Source organism: Haemaphysalis longicornis, unplaced genomic scaffold (assembly GCF_048455015.1).
Source record: "Haemaphysalis longicornis isolate Haplotype H1 unplaced genomic scaffold, Haemaphysalis longicornis Haplotype H1 scaffold_1, whole genome shotgun sequence".
In the NCBI taxonomy this organism is placed as follows: Eukaryota; Metazoa; Arthropoda; class Arachnida; order Ixodida; family Ixodidae; genus Haemaphysalis; species Haemaphysalis longicornis.
Window position 1 is genome coordinate 240,973,716 of NW_027526203.1, and position 23,801 is coordinate 240,997,516.

At 48.6% G+C, this 23,801-nt stretch overlaps 1 protein-coding gene across 2 annotated transcripts in view; it reads right to left on the minus strand.

The window, feature by feature from the left end:
• The window catches only part of LOC144143246 (arylsulfatase B-like), a 47,213-nt gene extending 33,170 nt beyond the window's left edge, over window positions 1–14,043 (minus strand). The window contains exons 1-3 of one of the 2 annotated variants that reach the window (XM_077675031.1): window positions 13,973–14,043; window positions 4,706–4,812; window positions 3,350–3,509 (exon numbers count right to left, since the gene is read on the minus strand). In XM_077675031.1, the coding sequence (XP_077531157.1) occupies window positions 3,350–3,509; window positions 4,706–4,810 (265 nt within the window). In that variant the 5' untranslated portion in view covers window positions 4,811–4,812; window positions 13,973–14,043. Of the gene's footprint in view, window positions 1–3,349; window positions 3,510–3,575; window positions 3,949–4,705; window positions 4,813–13,972 lie in introns of those variants that run through there. The other variant, XM_077675034.1, reaches the window with a different exon arrangement.
• Window positions 14,044–23,801: the final 9,758 nt, after the last annotated feature.

The following is a 23,801-nucleotide window of genomic DNA, read 5'->3' on the forward strand; positions in this document are numbered from 1 at the left end:
TTTGGGGTCTGTTTGTTTTCTCTCTTAACCTGGTGTATTTAAACACGCCGATCCGTATTGCCACGCTTAACGTCAGGGGGCTTGCTGACAGGAGACGGCAGAATCAGTTGTATCGTTTAGTGCCCGAACAGGGTACAAGAAACGAAGGTTGAGAGAGAGTAGCAGACAGATCGTATGGTGAGCCCGTTTGCGTCGAGGTACGACGTGTGCGTTGCTCAGGCGGTCGGGATGTCTGCGGGCGTTGCCCTGTTGGTACGAAGGAGTTTGAGGGCAACCCTAGAGACCGTCACCGCGTCCGAGTGTGGGCGTTTTGTTGTGTGCGATTTTGTTTTATCTTCAAGCGAATGGCGCTTGATCTGTGTGTACGCGCCCACAAAGGCAGCGGAAAGGAAGGGTTTTTTTGAGGACGTTCGCGGGTTTTGCGATACGGAGAGGCTCGTTATTTTACTTGGCGACTTTAAATGCGGATGTTCCGCGCAAGACAAAAGTAGCTCGACAAGGTTCCGCGATGCGAGTACGATAGTTTTAACTGATATCGTCGCTGACTTTGCGCTGGAAGATGTGGGCGATAGCCTTGGCAGTAGCGGTACCGTTCGCTATACACACTTCCAGGGCAGCAGTCATGCGCGTCTCGACAGAGTGTATGTTTCGTCAGAGATTCTGCCGGAGTGTGATAGCTACCGAGTCTCCCCGTTTCCTTCAGCGATCACTGCCATGTGACCGTAACCGTTGGTAGAATTGTAAAACCAGGCAACGCGTTCCGTTGGGGGCTTTGGAAGCTTAATAACAAGCGAGTTGTGACGCCATGCAAGGGACTTTGGCAATGCTCCAGGTAGACATGGCTAAAGCCTTCGATCAGGTGTCGCACGAACTTTTGTTAAATATGTTGGAACACGTGAATGTTGGTTCTGTTATTCTTAATGGTGCGCGCATGGCGTACACTGGTTGTACTACTAGGCTTGTTATTAACAAAACGATCGGCACACCCGTTCCTGTTCAATGTGCCGTTCGTCAGGGTTGCCCATTGTCTCCGTTGCTATTTTGTTTGTACATTGAAGCGTTTTGTTTAAGTGTAATCAGGAGCAAAGACGTCAAAGGGTTTAAACTTCAGTCGTGTGAAGTGTGGGTGTTAGCTTACGCTGACGACATAGCTCTTTTTTTGTTGTTGATAGGAGAAGCATAGCATTGCTGTAAACACCTTGAAAATTTTTTGTAAGTACAGTGCCAGTGGTGTTAATTGGCAGAAATGTCTAGGCTTCTGGCATGGCCAGTGGGACAGTACGCCTAATGTCTTCGAGTGTATCATCTGGCAGACGACGCCGGTGAAGTACTTGGGAGTGGAGTGCCCCTCGAGAACTTTGTAGACAGCGACCCTTATTGGCGCAGTCAAATAGTTGAATTGCGTGAAAAGGCCGAGGAATGGAAGGGTAGCGGACTTTCAATATTTGCGAGGGCCTCAGTGTGTAATGTGTTTTTAATTAGCAACTCTGGTACGTTCTACAGGTGTTGCATTGTTCGCGGGCACATGTACAGGCCTTGCACCGAGTTTTTGCTGTGTTGATTTGGGAGTCGTCATGGGAGAGAACCAGCCGTACGAACCTGTTTCGGCGCGTGCATCTTGGTGGCCTGTCATTAGAGAGTTTTAGCTGACCGTTTTCGACGCTTCGCTCCGGTATCGGCGGCACGCTCAGCGCAACCGGAGCCAATGGAGAGTTTTAGCTGGCCGTTTTTCACGGTCCGCTCCGCTCCGATAGCAAGCGGGAGCGCCATTGCGCATGCGTGCCGCGCTTGGCCGCGAACGGCATTGGCTCCGGTTGCGCTGAGCGTGCCGCTGATACCGGAGCGGACCGTCGAAAACGGTTAGCTAAAAATTGCCGTTCACGGCCAAGCGCGCCACGCATGCGCAATGGCGCTTCCGCTTGCTATCGGAGCGGAGCGGAGCGGACCGTGAAAGACGGTCAGCTAAAACTCCCTATTATCGCATCTGTTTTTGCGTCAAGTGGTCAATCGTTTTTTGTTTCTTCGGGATGTGAAGGAATTCTTTTTGCACACTGTGTGTCAGGTGAAGTTGGCCAGAGCACTTCCTGATTTTGTTGTAACGTCAGCTTCTTTTTCTTTTGGCGCAACGAAAGGCTACCTCCGTGAGGTGGTACAAGCCACCATGTTTTTGCGTGCACGCTTCACGCTAGAGTACTTATCTAGTGTGATGCGTAAAAGATTGTATAATGACCTCGTTGATTCCGTACTTCCCGTTCCATTGTATAGATCGCTGTACCGTGTAGGGCCAGGACAGGATGTGCTTAAGCGTGTGAAACGTATGGCGATTGGCCCATGGGTTAAGACGTTTTTCTTTAAACTTCACTCAAGCGTCCTTGATGTGAAAACGTGGCAGAAGGAAAAGGGAATGTTTTTGCCGGGTGGGGTGGAGTGCTACCCGTGCAGAAAACCCGAGACTGTAGAACGCGTGTTTTTGGACTGCCGGGACGGGGCCTTTGAGACGTGCTTTAGCGGACCCTCAAAAAAGATTTCCCCCTGGACGCTCACGGCATTAGGTTTTTACCGATTGAGAGTGACGAAGTACCTTACGACCTCGTGATGGTCCTGGCCCTACATGCAATTTGGAAATCCCGCATGGCCATACGCCATAGGGACGTTGACGCTAAATGGTCAAGAGAATATTTCTGTGATTCAATGCGTATGATTATTGAAGTGTGGAGGGCTCAGCCTGAGCCTCCAGAGTGGTTGCCTGTGATGGAAACACTAACCAACCTCAAACAATTTTAATCGTTTTTCTGCTGGCAAGGTGATGACTAGCAGTTTTATCGTTGCAGTTTTTTGTTTGATGGTGCTTGTTTTGTTCTGAAATATTGCAATTAAAAAAAGAACGGTCGTAGCCCAATGGGTAAGACGACTGACACTAACTCTGTCTGGTCTACCAGACACATGCTCGAATCCTGCCGGTGCCTGAGTGATTTTTTGCGATTGTAAATGCTATGCGTACGGATGCGGACGGACATTGTGCGGTCCAAAGGTACTCCGCACCTAAACACCTAAAAACTTATGCACTGCAAAGCTGTCGCCAATTCATGCACGCTAAAGCTGTCCGGAATACTGGTAGTAAAAAGAAACGAAAACCCACTGATCGCGCTGCAGCATCAGGACAAATCTACCCGTTGCAACTAGCGCCGCTTGCTTGGGCCGTAAGGATAGCGAACGCGTCTTACATCGGCTAACTCCCCCCAGGTACAAAGACAGGCTGCTGATTTGAAAACTGAAGGCAACGCCTCGGCGTTTCCGTCGAGCCAGCAGCGACGTAGGGTCGAGGAAGAGGGAAAGTAGCGGGGCGCACCGTAGCGAACCGGGTAGAGCCCCGTCATTAGTGCGGCCCTCGATGGTGCACACGAGGGCCCTCCGTAGAGACTGTTGAGCACGATCCCGTCAGCGGCCAGGGAGTCCAGGTTGGGCGTAGGGATCTGAGGTGACCCGTGGAAGCTCACATCACCCCATCCCTGCGCGAAACGGGCCAACGGGGTCACTGTCAACGATAACCATCCTTTTATGGTAGTACCACTTACCTAGACGGTGAAATATAGAAGGAACGTAAGCGCTGTGCTGAACAGGAAACCATTACCTGACTTCCGCTAAAAGTATTTAGGGCCGAGAACTTGAGCGTTCAGTGGCCGTCGCTACAGCGCAAGCCAATGGGTAAAGTGGAAAACGCCATTAATAACTGTGGCTCACACTTGAAAGAGGGTACAACTACAATTATGGGCACCTGTCGTTATTTTAGCTAAATAAAGTGCACACTATTAAGAACGGTTCTAGTACCAGGCAAGGAGCAGTTAAGCACGAACAGCCCTTACGTGCAAGTCGTTTGACTTGTTTGCAAGGTAAATACCCGTTAAAAAAATCTTCCGTGGTTGAGCGAGGTTAAACCACGTTTGTCGAGCGATAGCTGCTTCTCGTTGAGAGTGCGCAGTGGCGCAGTGAACGCGCGAACAATTGCACCGCAAGACAACACACAGACGCTGCTCGGCGCAGTCGGAGCTGTAGGTTGCGAATGCGCAGTGAACTATATTAAAGATGCATCGGGCACCTCCTTGTATCGTTTTCGGGCGACACACGCACTCTTTCCCCCTAACACTTTCTCCGAACCCCCTTGGAAGGAACGAGCGATTAGACGTTCCTCGTACGGTGAGCGGCCCCCCAAGACTGTCACCCTCGACATTACGACCGCCTAGACTTCGTCGTCGCCGCCGACCGAGTCGAGCCTAGGCGGTGTTGGTCGAGCCCGCTCACGTCGCCTCCCACCGACTCACCTATGTCTTCCCCGTCTCAACGACCCCGCCCCGTAATCCGTAATTCCCAAGCTCACTCGACCAAAAACGTCACGTTGGCAAAACAACGGCCTCCGGCTAGAGGGAGGAGGGGCCTGTAGCGGTTGGCGCACCAAGCGTCCGCCACACCGAAGACGACGACGACGAAGGCGGGAACTCCTCACGGGGCGCCAGCCCACGCTCAAGCCGGGACGACGCCGAGCGCTGCTCAAGAGGCGCACGCTAACGATTTTATTTTGCTAAAACCACTGCGCGAAGGTCGTGCCGGGCGCCTATATCGCCGGAGGAGTTTTTTTCTTTGTATTTTTTGGCTAACACCAGCGAACCAAGCTCAAGTTTAAACAGCTCTGCTGTTAAAAAGTCCTTACCAGGTCGTCCGCCAATATAAAAATGATGTGCGGCTTCACAAAAGTTGCGCCCCGTGCTCCCCAGGCGGTTGAGACCAGGACAAACAGAATGAACGGTGGAGGCATGCCTGGAAGAAAGAAACAAAGAGATTCGTATCTTTAACGCTCAAACCTGCGAAATTAATCCCCACCTTCATCTTCATGGTTGAAACTCTACTGCAGCAAGCAGTATACGCACAACTGGTGAAACCGGACACGAAGTTTTAGGTCCCCGAAACAATGAAGGAAGCTCACACTAACGCGTAAGACTTGGAGTAAGCGAAGCTGTACGCAACCTTCCTAAGTCCACGATTGCAGCCGATTTGCTTCTTCTTCGCCGCCGAAATGACCTTTACTCCATCACTGTCGCTATAAGTGTGAGCTTCCTTCATTTTTCTGGAAGTGATAATCATTGGACACCACCTTGGAGAAACGTACGCTATGACGTGTCTTTTTCGTTCCGAGCTAGTGTTGCCACGATTACGGCGAACGCTGGCGTTCCTTTATTTTTTTTTTAAGTGCGAATGCACTTTATAAGCGACCCCAAACCTTCCACCGCTGGCGGTTGCGGCGGCGGCGGCGGCGTCCGCAGTCCTCCTCTCCCTAGCAACGGCGTGGAGCGGAGAGGAGCGTCGGTAGCAACGGCGCGGTGACGTCACTTCACCACGTGACCGCGCTCGCTCCGCCTCCTCGCCGTGGCTGCGCGGGTGCGCGCCGCTCCCCGCACCGTTCCTCGCGCCGTGACGTCATGGTATGACGTCACAGCGCGCCTCCTCTCCCCAGCAGCTGCCGCGCGCCTCTCTCTCCACCGTGACGTCACACTCTCTCCTCTCCCCCTCGCTCGGCTGCAGCTGCCGTGCGCCGCTGTCCCTCTCCCCTTGCGCTCGCCTCCTCTCTCAGCCACCTGGCTCGGCGCGCTCGGTGCGGCGTACCCCCCTATATATGCAGCGATAAACTGCCAGACCTCCGTGGGTCGGCTCGCGCGCGCTCACGGGCGAATGCCAACGGATTTTAACTTTACTCCCCCTCATAGCATCACCCCGTGCATTCGCACTTAACCATGTTCACCCTCGGGGAAATGCTTGGGAGTTTTTTTAAGTGCGATGCACTTTATAAGCGACCCTGAATCCGCCGTCCGCATTGCTCCTCCTCCTCTCCCTTAGCAACGGCGCGAGGAACGGAGAGGAGCGTCCGTAGCAACGGCGCAGCGACGTCACACCCCACGTGACCCGCGCGCGCTCCGCCTCCCGCGCCGTGGCTGCGCGCGCCCGCGCCGGCTCCCGCACCGCTCCTCGCGCCGTGACGTCACACTCCCACGTGACCGCGCGCTGGCGCCTTTGCGTCTGCTCCCCCTCTCCTCGCGCCGTGACGTCACATGCTCTGCAGCTGGCGCGCCTCTCCCCCCGTTAGGTTTGCACTCACCCTCGGCGCGCGCCTCTCCCCTCGCCTGACAGCTCCCCCTCTCCGGTACTGCGCCTCTCAAGGGGATGGCAGAATTACTACGCCGTGTACTCTCGGCGCAAGAAATGCATTCGCACTTCCTCACGATTCCCTTCGGGGAGGTGGGGGCAATTTTTTTCAATCTTGGCCCATCTCCCTAAGTGGCTAGGCTTGGCCTGACAAACGTGCGCCGGGGACGCTGGGCGGTCGCCGCGAGGCACGCACACACCAGCGCTCGTCATTTTCTTGGTTTCTTTAACTGCCGGGCAGTCGCCGCAATCTTTGCAAATCTCCATAAGTGGGTATGCTTGGCTTGACAAGCGTGCTGTGGGGACGCTAGGCGGTCGCCGCGAGTCACGCACACACGAGCGCTCGACATTTTCTTTCTTTATAACTGCCTGGCGGCTGCCGCGAGGCACCCGCTCATATGCTCTCGGCATTTTCTTGCTATTTGTAACTGCGGACACGAAAAATAACGATTTCCCAAACAGCTTCGCTGTTAAAAAACTATTCTTTTTTCCCTCTTACGTGAGCGACGACGACACTCAGTCACCCCTCGCGTTGACTCGGCGGCTAAGACATCCTGCTGCTAAACATGAGTTTTCGTGTTTGATTCCGGTCCGGTGTGGACTTGGGCTACTTAACCCGAAAATGTTGGTCTATCTGTCTGTGTGTCTGCTTGCCTATACCACGCTTCGGCCACCTGGCCAAATGATAAAATAATTCTCGAACGACAAGTTTACATACGCAAGGCCTTTTCAAACCACTGTATCTGGTACCATACTCCATACTCGGCGACATAGCGCAGCAAAAAAAGAAAAAACGTTCGGCATATTTCAGGCAAACATCTATACATAACGGGTACTAGGCAGTGTTCGTTTAAAATAAAATATATGTGGTCTTGATATTTCTGATAGCCACTGGAAAATATCCGCTTCCAAAATAAATTCTGGCCCAAAAATACAAACAGGGCTCGCACCCGAGCGTAGACATCGTGGTGGCATTCCAATTCCAACAGCTACGGAATGTGTGTGTGTGGGGGGGGGGGGGGGGGGAATAATCTTTTATGTGGGAGGGGCGGCAGAAGGCCGTCGTCTTTCGACGACATTTGCAGCAAAGTGGGCAGACACGCGTCCAATTTTAATGCGATAGCATTTTCAGGCTAATTTTCCGATTTTCCCGTTCGTGCTAGCCGTCCGCGATCAGACGTGCCCATCTAGCGTCGGCGCAAAAAAGTTGCAGATGACATCTACGTTTGGGTCTTATGTACGACGCGGTAGCGTTACTTCGACTCCAAAGGAGCGTTTTAGAACGGAGTTGTTGCACTTACGATTTATGCTTCAGGATCAACGAAGGTCAGCGGAGAGAGAGAGACCAGCAGCAAGGGTGTTTAACCGCCATGGCCGACGATATTGAGGTCATCTGTGCTTCTGTGGCTTAATTAAGGTGTGAGCGTGAAAGGTTGCGGCTGCGGCATGTTGGTTAGTTAGAGCGAGAAGGTACAGTGTCCGTATTTCAAAGTGTTTATTCTCAATTGTCTGGGCCGGACTGAACGTTTTTGTTTTTTTGCGAAGAGAGGGAGAGGGGGGAGTGAAGATCTTTGTTGCGGAAAAAATACTGGGGTTTTGGAAATGGGGGTAAACATATTTTAGAGAGCTCAAAGGTGGAACTTGAAGTCTAGCTCAAATGGATGCAGCAAATCATTCCCTTGCCCTCCCAATCAGCTTGCGCTGATCTTGAGGTAACGAGATGGTCAAAGCTGACTTCCATGTTTCGATGGAAGTGGAATATGTAACGTTTGAGTTGTTCGCCCACGAGCAAAACCCTGTGCATGCCAAGGTTGCGTGGGAGAGGGTGAGTGTCTCCCCGAATTTAGCAGAATTTTATGGGTATGTGTGGTGTTCCCACTCAATATCTTCGCCCACATTTATTTGTATGTTGGTTTATCCTCCACAGAGTTTGCAGTTCTTCGGCATTGAGGCCCCCTAGTAGCACGGGGGAGATCGTGTTCCTAGGAGTAGGATTATGAGACGGTATTAACATTTTTCGGAAACAGGAGTGCTATAGTCGTGGTCGCAAGGCGCACGGTGTGTGAGTTCGCGTGCCTCTTGGTCGCGTGCTTTGATTTCTTCCAACCTTTGTGCCCGGCTGTCACGTCAACTTTCTTCATTGTGGGTGGGAATAGCTGACCGCAGAGTTTAGGTATTCCGCCTGCATGCAGCCAACAGTCTAATGCTCTTGTGAGTCTGTAATTATGTTTCACTATTGATTATGTTTTAATTTCAATTCCACTAGTCGAATTGCCAAGATTATGGCGCCAACGTCCGCATTTTTGTTCCTGTATGTAGGAGAGTCATGCAGCTACAAAGTCAACCAGACTAGTCAACTACGACAATAGCTGCCGCCTACATCACGGAGTCGGTGCATACTGTGTTATCATGATATTTGACTTTCCTCCAATTCACCCGCCGCGGTGGTTCAGTGGCTAAGGCGTTGTGCTGCTGGGCACAAGATCGCGGGGTCGATTCCCGGCCGCGGCGGCCGCTTTTCTGATGGGGGCGAAAAGCAAAAACGCCCGTGTGTACGAGATTTCGGCGCACGTTAAAGATCCCCAGGTGGTCGAATTTAATCCGGAGCCCTCCACTACGGCACGCCTCATCGCCTGCGTTGCGTCGACGCGTTAAACCCTACCATCAGTCATCAGTCCTCAATTCACTTGATACTGTCATATCGCCTTTCCTTGTGTAGGTTTGGAGTTTTTATGCGAAGTCGCTGGATCGTTGACATGAGCGTGATGGCGGGCAGCCGATAATTTTTAAATTTCCGGGAAGTGGGGGGAAGGCATTTCCTGTCTTCCATACGATGGCCCGTCCGGATTTTGTTTCGCGGGCTCTGCCGCCTGACTATTCTTACGTGATTGCTCTCTGGGAGCATATCCGTACGTATTTTAGGGTGACTTTTAGCTAGGCCGCGTGGAACTTTCCATCGTTTGCCAAACACAGCGTGCGACAGAAACAACCACGGGAATAACAAAAATGTTTCGAAAATTTATTGTGTATTGGGTTTTATTTTAGTTCGCATCGGCTTGTAATGCATGCTTTCCTTGGTTTTTGAAAAACTGTCGTTAATCATTTGCCTCTGTTTTAGTTCGTGGCCCAATGCTGGTGACGGCATCAGCTCCGGTGGTGAGCACGCCGCGGTGGCTCATTGGGTAAGACATTGCGCTACTGAGCCCAAGGACGCAGGTTCGATTCCCGGCCGCGGCGGCAGTTTTTCTGATGGGAGTCGGAAACAAAAATGCCAGTGTGTCAACATTTCAGCGCACGTGAAGATACAGGTTGTCGAAATTAATCTGGAGCCCTCCGCGCCTCACAGCCCAGGTGTAGCTTCGGCACGTGAATTGACGAAAATTTAAATTTTTATCTCCTGGTGGCGAGGTGCTTTGGTGGGGTGGCATCAGATGCAGGCACGGCTGGCGACTGTGTCGAGCATGCTACCCCCGACAGGGCGTAGAACGAACTTGACTGCGCAGGCGCGGCACCTGCTGAAAAGGCGGGTTCTTTCGTTCGCCTCCGTAGTAGCATCATTGTCCTTCTTTGCACTCTTCAGTTTCCGTAATGTCATATTCCAGATTTCGGCAAACACTTGTATCTCGCTGTCTCAGTCCTAGATGCCGGTTTGCAGCTGGGACGTATTTCCTCGGACTCGCTGGATGAGCACGGCTGATAGCGGTCGGCTAGCAGCCACGGGGAAATCTAAAAATGAGCATAACGCTATCGCAGTAATACGTCATCGGTGCCAACCGGAAGCTACGACGGAGGCAGGCAGGTGCGAAGGCTCGCCTGAATCTGGAATGCGCGCAGCAACAACTGAAACATGCACAGGACAATAATAGCACTGCCGAGACGAAATCAGATACGAGAATTCAGGAGGCGCCGTGTCTGCGCAGTGACGTGTGTTCTACGCTCTGTCGGTGGTAGAATGCTCGGCAGACCGTCGCCAGCCGTGCCCGCAACTGACGCCATCACATAAAAGCGTCTCCCCTATCGTAACTAGTGCCGGCACCAAAGCTGTGCCGCCTAACTATACAGGGGGCAAAAGATAGTCGCCAGTGTCTCAAAAACCAAGGAAGGACTAGATTATGAGCAAAATCGAACGAAAATGTTTTCTGGCAAGAAATAAAACCAAGTGAATAGGTTCTGTTTTGGAAGCAGCAGGCGATGTTTGACCCTCGTAGATACTGGCCCTGTGTACGAAAATTTCCGACGCACGCTAGTTTTTTTTTTATTGTTGTTTTACCTGTGCTATGCGTAGTAAACCAACGGGAAGTAACAGCGCGCCAAGTGCTTCTTCCTGTGTTTACTTTTTCTTTTGATACCCTCTATAAAACAGTGCGCGCAAAGTGCTTTTTCTGGTTCATTTTTTCTGTTGCATGCGCTGAATTTTCCTTTTTTTTTAATCTTTCGAACGTACGCACGCTATCAAGCGCGTGGAATGCCATGGAACGCGTTAGCAAAGGGTAAGCAGCTGTGGATAGTTTTTTGCGAGCGATATATCCGGGTGGTTGCCTGTTCAGTGGACGCCAACCAGGGTGCGCGCTTTCGCCAGCCTAGCCAAGTAACGATTTCGCGTTAAAAACTTTTCTATTTGAGCGCACCGCCGATCCCACAGAAGGTGCGCACTTCCTCCAGTGTGAATCAACAAAGACTGAGTGCAACGTACCGAGAGGAAGGCGAAATAACAACGATGGCAGGCAGAGGAAACGCGTATACAGCGGAGAAATGGGGATTAAATGCAGCGCCAACCAGTGCAGTGGCGTCGGAAGATCTAAAAAGAACCAAACAGGCAATAACAAATTCGGCATGCGGAATCGGCGAGCATTGGGAGGTCGCAATCTATAAAAACGTTCGTGGGCCACACAGGCGTAGATGGAGTCTGTCTTTACTGTGTCACGGCGATTGAGACTTGTCTCAGTCGCTGTGGCACACTACCGTTGAGACTTGTCTTGCTCTCTTGGCCGACCTTCAGTGCTCGGGAAGCACAAATTGTAAACGCAGCAACTTGTTATTTCGTCTTTCTCTCGGTCCGTCGCGCTCAGTCTTTGCCGATTCGGTCTGTTATCATTATTCTGACCCTTAAAAACACGCAAACTTGCCCGCTTTTCCGGTCCTAAAAAACTGACGTTCAGGCGTCACCGCACTCGCTGCCTTCGCAGTGATGACACGCGACCTACCGTTAGCTCAGCCCTACACTGTGCTTGTGCTACCAGCAGCACCATACCATTGCAACAATGGTGTCAATACCTTTATTCATGGGGCGGCCACGAATATAGTGATAGTATTGTGATTGATCTGAAGGGGAAAATTTCTTGAGAGGTTACGAGGTTGATGATGCGGGAAAGAGGAAATCCCCGAACAGCATTGATCGCTTATTCTCAACAAGGGACGACCGAAGCGTTTCGTCGTGAACCGGTAACCGTTATTTCTTTTCTCAGTATAGTTCCTAGTTCCGGTTAAGGTTCATCGTGCTGAAAATCTATCTATCTACCTATCTCTCTCTCTCTCTCTCTCTCTATATATATATATATATATAATATATATATAATATATATATATATATATATATATATATATATATATATATATATATATATATATATATATATATATATATATATATATATATATATATCATATATATATATATATAATATAATATATATATATAATATATATAATATATATATAATATAATATATATATATATATAATATATATATATAGGGGTGTGGAAATGAGGGGCTCGTTAGGACACACAGAAAGAAATGCCGGCAGTCTACAACGCCAAAGAAGGCATAGGGGAATGGTTAGACTATTTTTTACCGTTAGTGACATTACATTATTATTATTTTTTAATTACTACGTGAGAAAGAAAGAAAGAAAAACACGCGCCCAGAGTGGGGACCGAACCCACGCCTTTCGGTTAGATCTCGAATGCCTTACCAATTCGGCTATCTGGGCGACTGTGTTCTGCTTCACTTTCTGGGGTATTTATATTTACTACAACTGTATCCTTCCCCTCGTGTAGTCTGAGCGGCGCTGGCTACCACCCTCAAGCGTCAGATACAGTTGTAGTAAATATAAATACCTCAGAAAGTGAAGCAGAACACAGTCGCCCAGATAGCCGAATTGGTAAGGCATTCGAGATCTAATCGAAAGGCGTGGGTTCGGTCCCCACTCTGGGCGCGTGTTTTTCTTTCTTTCTTTCTCACGTAGTAATTAAAAAATAATAATAATGTAATGTCACTAACGGTAAAAAATAGTCTAACCATTCCCCTATGCCTTCTTTGGCGTTGTAGACTGCCGGCATTTCTTTCTGTGTGTCCTAACGAGCCCCTCATTTCCAAACCCTTATCATCGTGCGAAACCTTAGCGAGGGCCTCGGTTCTGGCAGCCTTGATGCCAAGGTAGCATAAGAGGGTTTCCCGCCAGTTACCCGCTTATGACAGGCTGTAGACGTTCGCGTCACGCCCCGGGGGTTGAAAAAGAAGGTCCCCTTCTCCCCGTGTAGTCTGAGCGGCGCTGGCTACCACCCTCAAGCGTCAGATACAGTTGTAGTAAATATAAATACCCCAGAAAGTGAAGCAGAACACAGTCGCCCAGATAGCCGAATTGGTAAGGCATTCGAGATCTAATCGAAAGGCGTGGGTTCGGTCCCCACTCTGGGCGCGTGTTTTTCTTTCTTTCTTTCTCACGTAGTAATTAAAAAATAATAATAATGTAATGTCACTAACGGTAAAAAATAGTCTAACCATTCCCCTATGCCTTCTTTGGCGTTGTAGACTGCCGGCATTTCTTTCTGTATATATATATATATATATATATATATATATATATATATATATATATATATATACTCAACGGCGGCGTTTCTCTAACTGGTTCTCACCCCCATATCACTACTAAAATCGACATGTACACATAAAACTTTGGGGGACACTAGAACAGGGAGGACAGAAACTCCATTAAAACCTTGTACCTCCTACCTCAAGTAGGCACGTAACTCGTAGCCTGGCTCTGCTTTTGACGCGAGTTCGCATGTAATTTTGTATTTGCAATTGATGATACTTTCATTCTCCCTCTGACTTAAGTTTTAGTTAACGTATCGTAAAGCTGGAAATGAACAAAGACCGCAAAGAGTGATGGTCCCTATCGCCAGTCTACGAGGATGGTTAGTAAATTTTTGAACAGCGCAACCAGCATAAAGCGTTTTAAATCAGTTAGAATCGATGAATTACTGCCGGCATTATTTGTCCACTTGCAAGTTACCCTTTGCGTGTGTGTCTGGGTAGTGATTCTAAAAAAATATTTCAGGTTCAGAAAATATTCAGAAAATTAGTGTTCAGAAAATAAATGGGTTTGGTAATAATTTTATACGGCCGACTGGTATAATGTAGTAGTAGTATAAAAACGTTTTATTGGGCCGGTGAAGTGGGAGTGGTTCCCGCTCATCACTTGGCTGACTGGTATAATTATATTAGATTATATTTGATAAAAACTAAAGGAACCGTTATTCGGAGTTCATTGAAGCAATGGTGGAAAAATTCCAGCGGATGAATTCAGTTCTTGCGAGACATTTCCAGCCCATTTTTTCTTCTTTCAGATAATTTCATTCACCAAATGAGGGTTCATATACCTGTTTTTTTTTTTCAGTCATTCCACAAAGCAGACAAAATATGTTATATTCTTTCCCGCTAATGAGTTCACTGTGAACTCTTGAAAGGAACAAAATAGGCTGAATGCTTCTCACCTGAGCCGCCCAGCTCCTTCTACGCCTGATAGCTGGAATGCCCACACTGCATTTCAAGCTTCGAATGCAATCCGCACTGCTAGATATAGCTGCGATAGGAAACAAACACAAAAAATATCCTGAACTATGAACCCGTGTGCGCATCCTGCTATGAACATTCAGGGTTGCTTTACCTTTCAGTTTTCCACAGCTGCCGGATGTTCGCACGAAGCGGCAGTATGTGGCGACGAAACGGCAAACAGCTTCGCCTGTTGGGTCATTATGGCACACTTCAAAGAACCATGTTACGTTTATTAGGAATTAGGTTGCCCAGATCATGTTGCAGAATCGGTTTAAGCGCTGAGTCGCGTCGTATATCGTCTTTACTAATCGAGGCAGCGAGAAGGACACATTTACAGCTGAATATGTAACTATTCGAGAGCGACACGAAGGGAGAAGGGAGGTTTTTTGTTGCTGTCTTTTTAAACAGGAACGGGAACGGGAAGGGCGCGTACGCGAAGAGACTCGTCGTTCATAGCTGGTTTGTGGCGGAAGGCACAATGGCTTGCTTACCAAAGAAAGTGCGGCGAATGCTGCAACGACCGTGCTATAGCTTCAAATATCTAGGGTCCGAGCGGAAGCATGCACACCCCACCTCTCTTCATCGTTTTCTGCTTTCACTCTTTCGCTCCGATGATCGAGCAAGCCGCTACCGAGCCCGTTGAAGGTCCGAAGAAGCGGCATAGAAGATGTGGAAAAGAATGACGCTGCCACAGTCTTGTGGTATCGGTCTGAGTGCTGCCGTCGGGCTGGCGCTTGCGGCTCTTCGCTATTGCTGTCGCGGACGGCAGTGTGAACGCCCGAGCGGAGCCGAAGTCTCAGACAGCCGCAGCGTCCACCGCACGACGAACTTGTATGCAGTTCCTGTAAATTGATTCCGTATAGTAGCTCTGGATGAACCTGCTGCCATTTACACCCGATTATGGAAACAGATTTCGCGCATCTTTGCAATTAATCATTTGTTTACTCCCCTTTTATGTAACATCGCGTGTTTTACCTGGAGCTTTTTGTCTTTGCATTCGTGTTATTATTCGCTCTAACAACACTGCTCAAACAGTAGTCAAACGTACTGCGATTGTTTCCCATTTCGTAAAATGGCCAATGTGAAGCATTTTGTAGTGCGGAGTACCTTAGGACCGCACAATGTCCGTCCGCGTCCGTGCGCATAGCATTTACAATCGCAAAAAATCACTCAGGCGCCGGCAGGATTCGAGCCTGTGTCTGGTAGACCAGACAGAGTTAGTGTCAGTCGTCTTGGCTACGACCGTGAGTTAGTACCCGAGAGTTAAACGGCTTACTCCCTCGCCTGTAACGGTGCGGAGTACCGCGCGCGCCTCCCAATGTCCGTCCGCGTCCATCCGTGCGCACACCACCATCAAGCGAAATTCCATTTGAGCCGGGAGTTGCAGTTTCATTTAGGGAATAATCAAGGTGTAACTCACGGCTCAAATCGAATGACGGTCGGGGCGCAACTTGGATGTCATTTCGAGTCCCCGTACTCCGCACCCTTGCCATCATCCACGGAGTGGAGATGCTGCCATTTTTTTATCTTGGGGAAATAAAGGGCGCGAAATAAACTGTTTCGCTTGTTCTATCAGAATAGGTGTTTGCTGACGAACTATTTCTGGGATTTTTTTCTCTTCCGAGGGCTTCAATCACCGCGATGAATGGCTGGTTTAAAATATGAAACTGCTGACTTGTTTCAACAGGCATGGAAGCTAATTAAACTCTATTGGCTTCGAATGTATCACAACGAAACCAGAAGGGAAAAAAAGAGACAAAGTTAGGAGAAAAATGAGATAGCAAAAAACCTTCTGTCTTTACGGAACGTAAGAGCGGATGCCGAAAATAAATCGGCCATGGGGTTAATAAAGCTCGTTATTTATGATTCAAGGTAGATACATGAGTACATTTGAGCAGAAATGTAGTTGAGATGTCTTGCTGTACTTGAAACACGCAACTTACTCATGACTTGAGATCTGCATTTCATGCATCAAATAGACACTTTTTAGAAGCGTCACTTTTAGCGTCGATGCCACTTCGGGTCACTAGATCTGTCACTGCGAGCATAAATCGATGGTGCCAATTGTGTCCCTGGTAAGCTGCAAATAATTAAAGATACCGCAGTCTCTTATAATATAAGTAATGATCAATAACCTCGGGACAGCACAACGGTTTGAGATAGGTGGCGAGGCCGTGGAAGTAGTAAGCGAATATATCTACTTAGGCCAAGTTGTGACCCAGGATCCAAACCATGAGGCAGAGATAATTCGAAGGATAAGAATGGGGTGGAGTGCATTCGGCAGGCATTCTCAGATAATGAATGGCAGCCTACCATTGTCCCTTAAAGGGAAGCTGAAGCGCTTTCCAAAAAATTTGAGTTAGATTAACAGTTATATAGTTTCTTGCGCGCTGATTCCGAATATCACATTGAAATTTATCGTACATGAGTCAAGTGGCATTTATCTTGCAAAAAGCGCGGCCCCGTTCGAAAGACGCGCGCTTTTCGTCTTTTGACGCCCCTGATTGGTTGCGCCCGTCATGACGTCGAAGGAGGACACCCTTCGGCCGCGCGGGTTTTCGGAAGCATTGCGAACGATCGCACAGTTGCCTTTGCGGCAATTTAGCTTGCAGTTTAATTTTCGCACATGACTGGAAGTTTGTTTTATAATTTCCCGTGCCATTGGTTCAATTATCTTGGAGCTTAAATTTGCTTTACACGACAGAGAACCCCAAAGCAGTGACTGTGACGTCGACTAGTGGGTTTCATTAAAATATTTTTGAATTAGGCAACCAGCATAGGGGGATTTTATACCTTATGTTAATATTAGGTACTGCCTTAACTGTTTCTTATTATACACGAAACCATTTATGCCGAAGATTAATGGGCGTTTTATAAACAATTCTACGAGCGAAAAGCACGTACGTGCACTGCGCGAAAAAATAGCGTTCATGCGCTGTAAACGTATATGCGAGACACATCTTGCCGGTACACGCATAAACCAACAAGCAGACTCAGCTTCCGCATTTCCTTTGTTCGTTGTCGCCCACCCCAGCCCCGTTGCTCACAGACCCACACGCGCGCGCCATTTCGGCAGCGGCGCTACGGCGCCTCCGCGATTGCTAGCTGCACTTCGATGAGTGGCGTCTTACTGCTTCACATGCATTTATTCTGAAAACGCTGCAGCATACTACTGCCTGCTCAGCATTATTGGCTGTAGTAGGGCTTGATTTTCGCTTGTGCGTTGCGCATTCTGCTACAATATTACGGCCACCTCGTTATAATTAACAGACCAGTCGGACAAGGCAGTTACGTTGTAGTTACGTTACTTTAGGTAACAATCACCAAACGTTTGTGATAATGAATCGTTGGCCTGTTTCAGCATTTCTAGATTTAAGCATTTACCGCGCTAGTCGGACAGAGGGCGTATATTTACTCTTCGCTCCTAATTTTTTTAGTATCATCATTATATATATCACCGACTATCACTGGAGCACACTTGAGGTTCAGTGGCAACAAGTGCTTGCCAAATTATAACATGCAGCCACACGGAATCTTGGGCAAAAAATTAAGCCCCCGCAGTCAACACAAATTATAACACGGTGGTGGTTCGGAGTGGTGTTTTTTTTTTTTATTCCAGACAAACATCACCTTATCGTGACATGTATACTTGCAAAATAAGTAATCTGGTTGTCTTGGTTCTTTTACTTTGTAGGAATACTGTTTACCTCTTAGCCGGGAGAGAACTTCTATCAGGATTGGCCCCTTGTTTTAGTTTCGCCAAAAAAGTGTTTTTTTTTAACACTGTCCTGAGCCCATAGAAAGAAAACCGACGCGTTGAACGAAACAAGTATTGCCTGAACAAATGTGACTTGGTTTCTGGAATGGAACGAAACATCCCCGGCCAAAGTACAGCAGTATTCCCCATCCTTCCTAAATCTAGAATCTAATGTGAACATTCACGTCCGTCGCATAAAAAAAAAACCGCATTGGAGCGGTTTACAAAGTATTTAACGTAGTGTAGTATATTCTCTGTCATCAAGCACAGCCACCTCGGCTGTCGCTTCCGTAAGTTATCAAGCATCCCGGTGTGGCATTATTCTGCTTAGGATGATAACGTATGCCTCGTTTGGCGTTCGTGCATACTTATTGAACACGAAAATTGTACAAATAAGTGCTATCAACCACAACAACAACAAGTATCATTCACAAGGAAACACGGCGAAAAGAGCATGGCCGAGGCGGCAGAATCCGGCCGGAAGTCCAGGTATGACGTTTTTCAGCCGGTTTTCGCCGGCGCTCTTCGGTCTTCCGGCATCGCGCGGCGAGATGGGGGCGGGGCATCGGGCCACTTTTGTTTGCTCATTGCGCCGCTTGTATTGCATGTATTGCGAAAATATTTCGTACACATGAACTATTCAATGTGTACTTGCTGCTAGTCAACTTTTCTTTTAATTCTAAAACCGCTTCACCTTCCCTTTAAGAAGAAAGTGTATGACAGCTGCATCTTACGGGTACTCACCTATACGGGGCAGAAACTTAAAGGCTCACTAAGAGGGTTCAACTTAAATTGAGGACGACTTAGCACGCAATGGAACGGAAGATGATAGGTGCAACATTAAGGGACAAGAAGAGAGCGGAGTGGGTCAGGGAACAAACGCTTGTTAAGGACATACTAGTAGAAATTAAGAAGAAATGGACGTGGGCACGACATGTTATGCGAGGCAAGATATCCTTTGGTCATTAAGGGTAAGAAAGTGGATCCTAGAGAAGGCAAGCGTTGCAGGGGGCGGCAGAAAGTTAGATGGGCAGATGAGATCAAGAAGTTTGCGGGGATAAATTGGTCGCAGTTAGCACGGGACCGGGGTAATTGGAGGATAATGGGAGAGGCCTTTGCCCTGCAGTGGGCGCACATAGGCTGGTGATGATGATGATGACTTCCTTATATTCGAGCTCTGTAATGCGGAAGGGTGCGGTGAGGCGCAGCATTGCCGGATGCTTGCTACACCGGATATCGGCGAAATTCCTCGGTGCACTTGAGCCTGCTCACGTGCTTTGAAGGCGAAAGCCTGTGCTTACTCCTACATCGTATTTACGCCTCTGTTCTCTTTAGTTTCTTGGTCTTACGGTGCAAATTACGTCAGCAAGCCGATTGGGCTCCGCGCGGCTGGTGCGCACCTGTTCTGCTCAATTACTTGCCACCACGTTCAGGTGGCACGCGGTACGCATTATTCTTCAACTTTTAGGTTTCCAATTCATAGTTTTTCGGGAATTTTGTGAAGCAGAAACATTAGACACTCAGAGCTCCCGATTCTCGGCCAACCCGTTAGTTAATAAGTGGGTACGTTCCGCGAAGGAACAACGGCAACTTTTGTTATACCGCTGGCACCGCACGGCAATTGTAGTACTGAAGTTCGGAAGAAACTGCCGTACTAATTTGTATGGATTTCTAGAGGAAGCAGTGGATGGTTTACTATTCCTGCGAGCGCGACACACTGGAACAGCCTTGTAAAATCCGGTTAAACTTGGCCTCACCCCTCAGCGGTCATCCTAGCTTAGCTAGAACACTGCAAAGCTTAGCAAACGTAACAAAACTCAGCAACACCGGAAGAAACTAGGTCGACCCCCAGATCCGCTGTTCTTTTTTTTTTTTTTTTTTGCAACTGAACACCTATTTCACACCGTTTCAACACCGTATACAGAAAGCCAAGCGTGTTGCAGTCGGTAAACACCCTTTTCGCCACACGACTACAGTCTTTTTAATTTTGAAGGTTCAAACTGGTGTTTCACGTGCCAAAGCTTGGGGCGTGAGGTGCACGTACCGCATATGGAAACGAGCGATCATTGCATACGAGCAATTTTTTTTTTTGCGTTTGAAAATTTCTTGCGACTAGAGAAGTATATGAAGGGATGTCTTGTTCTTTGCAGTGCTATTATGCATCCAAGCATGGCCTTATTCAATGAACAGCTGAACACCTTTTCCACACCCTTTCAACACCCTAAGAAAAAGCAAGGGTGTTGAAGTTGATCAACACCCTTTTTTTCACACAAAAAGGGTGTAGAGCTAGGAAACAGGTGTTGAGATTCAAGAAAAAGGGTGTAAAGGCCTCGCAACACACTTTTTACACTATGCTACACCCTTTTTGGCTAAAAGAGAGTTTAAAAAAGTTTAGTGTGTTGTATTAATTGATCGCTGGAATGCTTTGTTTTTCCGAGATGTTTTGCAGCGTGCATTAAGAAAACATTTTACCCTAACCCTGACACTATTCGGTTTTTCACAGTACCACGTGACCGCAGTGTTTCTTATGAAGTCTTTTTAATTGGCCCTCATAGTCTAGAACGAGCTAGGATGATTAACCGTCATTCTGCTGTGACTGCGCGCTAAGCGAAAAGCCTATTTCAAGAAGAGATTTCCCAATGCGCAGTGTCTATGAGCATTTTTTTTTGTTTTACTGGTTCCAGTGTGTCGATCGCGGTTTGTCAATGCCTGACTTTTATTGTGATTTATTGTCATGTTATGATTTGTGTTGTAGCTGGGGTTTTGTCGTGTCGTAATATGTTTGCTTTGTTGATTTTCGCTCTGGTATACGCGACTATAGTTAGCCTCCCTCTTTCTGGGATTATTCGAGTGGCATTTGCTTCCGTGTAATAAAAAAAGTTGGCGAAGCTTGGGTGCAAGGCTGGAGAAACAGCGGAGCGGTGGGTCGACATAGCTCCTTCCGGTTTTGCTGTTTTGCTAGGCTTTGGTAAGTTTTGTTAGGTTTTGCGATGTTCTTCTTAGGCTATGCATGGGCTAAGTGTTGGGGGCTGAGGCCAAGTTAAGCCGCCTTTTACAAGGCCGTCCCGGTCGGTCCCCCACACTGACAGATGATCTCAGAGGGGAAGAACCTAGGTTGACCGCCAGCTGTTGTCAAACTACAGCCTAACATAACATACGTGACAGCTGTGGCCTAACTCGCTTGTCCCTGTTGTCCTATAGCGCTTCAAGTCTTTGTCTCCTATTTAGTCCAGCTTTCGAGATGCTCGTGGCCCCCCTAAAAAAGCTACCGCCCGCGCAGCTAGTCGCTTTCCCGCCTGCTGCGCTAGACGCTCAGTGAAGTGTACTCCGTCTCTAACAAACGCCTGGCCCCGGCCCGCACGGTGCACTTCCCGATTGAGGTCAACCACCTCAAAATTCATTGCTTTAGCGAGAGTCGAAATTACCCGGTACGCCTCTACCACTGCCCTACGTGGTTTCCTTCACCTCCGAAGAAAAAGAAGATGATGATGATGCTTAGCGGCTTCCACTTTGTAACGGGGTGGCGTTGCAGAGCAACTTTAGTCGTAACGCTACTGTACAATCACCGCGCCAAAAAAAAAAGAAAAAATGCACCCTTTATGTAATTTTTGTGCTAGTCTGACTTCTATGTTCTCATGTCTGCCCAGATTGTTCTCTTCTCTTGTCCCACCAACATTCTAACCTTCTTTTACTAACATCTACTGCTGTCCAATTCACTTTTCCGTTAACCTTAAAGGGGCACTGACACAAAATTTTGAAGGCGAGATAACTTCGGAGATAGATTGGTGTGAACACACATATACATCATCTGCAAAATATCAGCGGCGAATACAGCCTAGAACATATTTAAAATCAATTTTAAAGTGTGCGAAACGCAACCGAGCAGCCAGCAGAGGACCACGCGCAATCGACATCCCGAGGATATTGTGTAAATAAACAACATCCAACACGTCACGAGTTTGTGTTTGCCGCTTCCGCACTGCCGGCGTTTTTCGCCGGCTCGCCGCTCCAATCGGAGGGCCGGAGGGCGGAGCGTCTGCTCTCGAGAACGAACGACATGATCGTTGGCGGCGGAGGCGCCGTGATTTCGTCAGCTCATCGGGCAGCTGGCCGCGACCAAAGTTCTACAGCGATTCCAGGCACTATGTTTCTATTACTTTTTATTACCATTGGATGCGAAAACGCGCCGGAGGCACGAAAAGCCCACTGAGCTAGCCGCACGGTCGCTGTGCAGGCGGCGGCCACGGCCGCGAAGTGGCCCAGGCCGGCGCAGGTAGCTCGAGTGATAGCTTGTTAGCGCTGCAGGAAATTGTCCCCAAGTCCCGACCATGGTGGCTTACATGAGAAATGAGTTAATGATGCGATGGCGGGTTGCATTAAAAATTGTCATCTGCACCGCTTACGAGAGCGGCACTCGAATATCCGCCGCAGTGCTAAGCCGAACACATCTGTAGGCGGACCTGTAGGCAGACCGGCCGGCTGCTCCCAGCGCGCGTCTTGGGCCACCCACCGTCTCGAACGTCGCGCGTAGTTCTTTAGCCGCGGTAGCATTTGCACTCGCAGCGCCTGCGTCACATCCACGGTCGCTTTTTAATTAAGCGCCTCACGAGATCAGTACGTGGGGGCATTCGCAGAAACTGCCGTCGATGCGGATTCGACAGTGCTACGGCGGCTCTGCTCTGTGATATCCCTCCGACGGTCACGTGGTCAGCTTTGTTCACACAAAATCCATCGTTTCGCGGCACCCGCTGAAACCGAAACTGCGACTGGCCGCATTGAAAATGCCTCTAATTAAACAACCATCGCACGCTGAAGCAAATGAGGTTTCTACAGGTTATAAGTTGGTCACTAGCTACTTATTGCAACAAAAAGAAAAACAAGATGCAAAACTTTTGTGTCAGTGCCCATTTAAAGCCAAGGGCCTTCGGAAGCTGGATGGTTCCCTCACTGAGGACTGGACGGATACCTCTGCACCCCGTTACTATATGTCGCATGGTTTCTGGCTTCCTGCCGCAACCTGCGCACAGTTTTTCCTGTGCCGGCTCGCGGATAAGCGTGTTTGCCCGCAAACAACCCGCCCGGGCTTCAAAAGGCAATGCACTCCCTTTGGTATTATCAAATAAATTTTTCTTCGTGATCTCCCGCTTCCCGATTCTGTATATATCTAAGTACTTCTTTGCGTCCATCCTCTTTTTTCTGGTCGTTGCCTCTGATTCTTTCCCTGCACTTTTTATTGCCTTGGTCGTTTTCTCTGCGCTTCCAGGGTTTATATACTTTTTCCTGAGAATTCCGGTTCTTTTCCTCCACTGTGTGTCCACGCTTCTCATGCAAAGATACCGTAACACTCTGGCGGACCATCTCTGTCAATATTCCCAAGTCTTTCTTCAAAACATATTTTGCTCTGTGCTTCTTTTACTTCAAAGGAGGCCCATCCCATGTCTCCCTGCACTGCCTCGTTTGTGGTTTTACTGGGCGCTCCGCCCTATGATTTATTTCTAGCCCTGATTGAATCTCTGATTCGACACACAGTACTGCGTTTGAAAAGGTGAGGGCCGACACCATTACACGTACCCTTCAGATTCTTCTCACTACTTCATATTTGTCATATCCCCATAGTGCTCTGTGCTTCATGATAGAGGCGTTTCTTTTGCCTTGCATTCTTAGACGCTCCTTAAATAGACTAACACCGCCACCTCGGGGCACGTTGCGGTGGGTTTTTTTGTTTGTTTTAAATGCAGAGCATTTCTTTAACTCACATGTAGCGTCCGCCGTCCGTCCGCAACAGCTCAGCGTGCAGGTGCGCCCTCTCCCCCACTCCTCCTCTCCCGCATCACGCTACCCTCCTCGCTCTCAACAACAGGTCCGCACCCCTCCCCCTACACTATATAAAAAAAAATAATAGTTATCGGCGCCTGGTTTCGATCCCACGACCCTGTGGGTGGAACACGAGGTACATGGTGCTCTTCCCACTGCGCCACAAAAGCGACACAGAATCAAAGGGTACGAACGCG